This window comes from Ailuropoda melanoleuca, unplaced genomic scaffold (assembly GCF_002007445.2).
Source record: "Ailuropoda melanoleuca isolate Jingjing unplaced genomic scaffold, ASM200744v2 unplaced-scaffold65853, whole genome shotgun sequence".
NCBI lineage: Eukaryota > Metazoa > Chordata > Mammalia > Carnivora > Ursidae > Ailuropoda > Ailuropoda melanoleuca.
This window is the reverse complement of record NW_023240340.1, coordinates 1-1272: the sequence shown is the minus strand read 5'-3', so window position 1 is coordinate 1272 and position 1272 is coordinate 1. Positions and strand designations below refer to the sequence as shown.

At 51.0% G+C, this 1272-nt stretch overlaps 1 protein-coding gene across 2 annotated transcripts; it reads right to left on the bottom strand.

The window, feature by feature from the left end:
- Positions 1–43: 43 nt before the first annotated feature.
- Positions 44–1255, bottom strand: LOC117800196 (60S ribosomal protein L3-like). Of its 2 annotated transcripts, XM_034652729.1 has the most exons (2): positions 872–1255; positions 44–724 (listed from the first exon to the last, which is right to left on the bottom strand). In XM_034652729.1, exons 1-2 carry the CDS (start codon positions 1253–1255, stop codon positions 44–46), a joined length of 1065 nt encoding a protein of 354 aa, XP_034508620.1. The 2 variants fall into 2 exon arrangements, with proteins under 2 accessions (XP_034508620.1, XP_034508619.1); XM_034652728.1 differs by having other exon boundaries at positions 44–1255.
- Between the last annotated feature and the right edge of the window lie 17 nt (positions 1256–1272).

Below are 1272 nucleotides of genomic sequence, written 5' to 3'. Positions count from 1 at the left end.
GCCAAGTCAGACAAGAGCACCACATCAACAGAGGCCCAAATATCTAAGCAGTCTCCTCTTTGGTGACACGGTCCTTCTTGAGTGGTCCCATGAAAGCCTTCTTTTCCTCCACAGTCTGGAAACGGCCATGGCCGAACTTTGAGGTGGTGTCAATAAACTTGAGGTCAATCTTCTCTAGGGCACGTCGGCTAGTCTGCACCAGGAGTGACTTTCGCAGAGTAAGTACTCGCTTCTTGGTCCCAATTACACAGCCCTTTAGCATGATGAAGTCATTAGTCACCTCACCGTAGTGCACAAAGCCACCCAGGGGGTTAATACTCTTGTCAGACAAGTCATAGTCAGTAGACGCATTGTTCTTTATCACTTTGCCATCCTTCGTGTGGTATCCTTGACCAATCTTGTAGATCTTCTTGTTTACTTCCGTTCGATGATGGTAGCCTTTCTGACCAGCACGGGCAACAGAAAAGGCCACACGGGCTGGATGCCAAGCTCCAATGCAAGCCACCTTTCGCAGACCTCTGTGGGTCTTGCGTGGCAGTTTCTTTGTGTGCCATCTGCTAGTTACACCTTTGTATCCCTTGCCCTTTGTAACTCCAATGACATCGATCATCTCGTCCTGGCCAAAGACACCACCGACAGCCACCTGCTGTTCTAGTTTTTCTCGAGCCCAGTCGACCTTCTCTGCAACAGTGCCACCATTAACCTGGATCTCCATGAGGTGGGACTTCTTTTGGCGAAGAGGAAGCAAGCGCATCTGTGTATGAGCGATGATCCGGATGACCTGGCAATACTTTTTCATGCTGCTGAAATCCTTCTCCAGTTGCTTTTTCCCCTCGTCATCTTGCCATTTCTTGCAGTACTTGGTGAACGCCTTCTTCTTCGACTTGTACCAGTTCTTGTAAAAGCGGCGCTTGCACTCATCGCTAATATGTTCAGCAAATACAGTCTTCAGAGTGCGTAGTCCACGAGGGGTTTGGACGTAACCAATTATACCCACGATAACCATAGGAGGGGTCTCCACCACCGTCACGGCCTCCACTACTTCCTTCTTATTCACCTTTGAACCAGGTCGGTCGACTTCGCGCACGATGTGCGTCATGCCAGCCTTATATCCAAGGAAGGCAGTCAGGTGAAGAGGCTTGCTAGGGTCGTCCTTGGGGAAACTCTTGACCTTGCCACGGTGGCGCCGGCAGCGCTTGCGCGGCAGAAAGCCCAGGGACCCATGTCTGGGGGCCGAAAACTTACGGTGAGACATTTCAAGCGAGGAGCCCA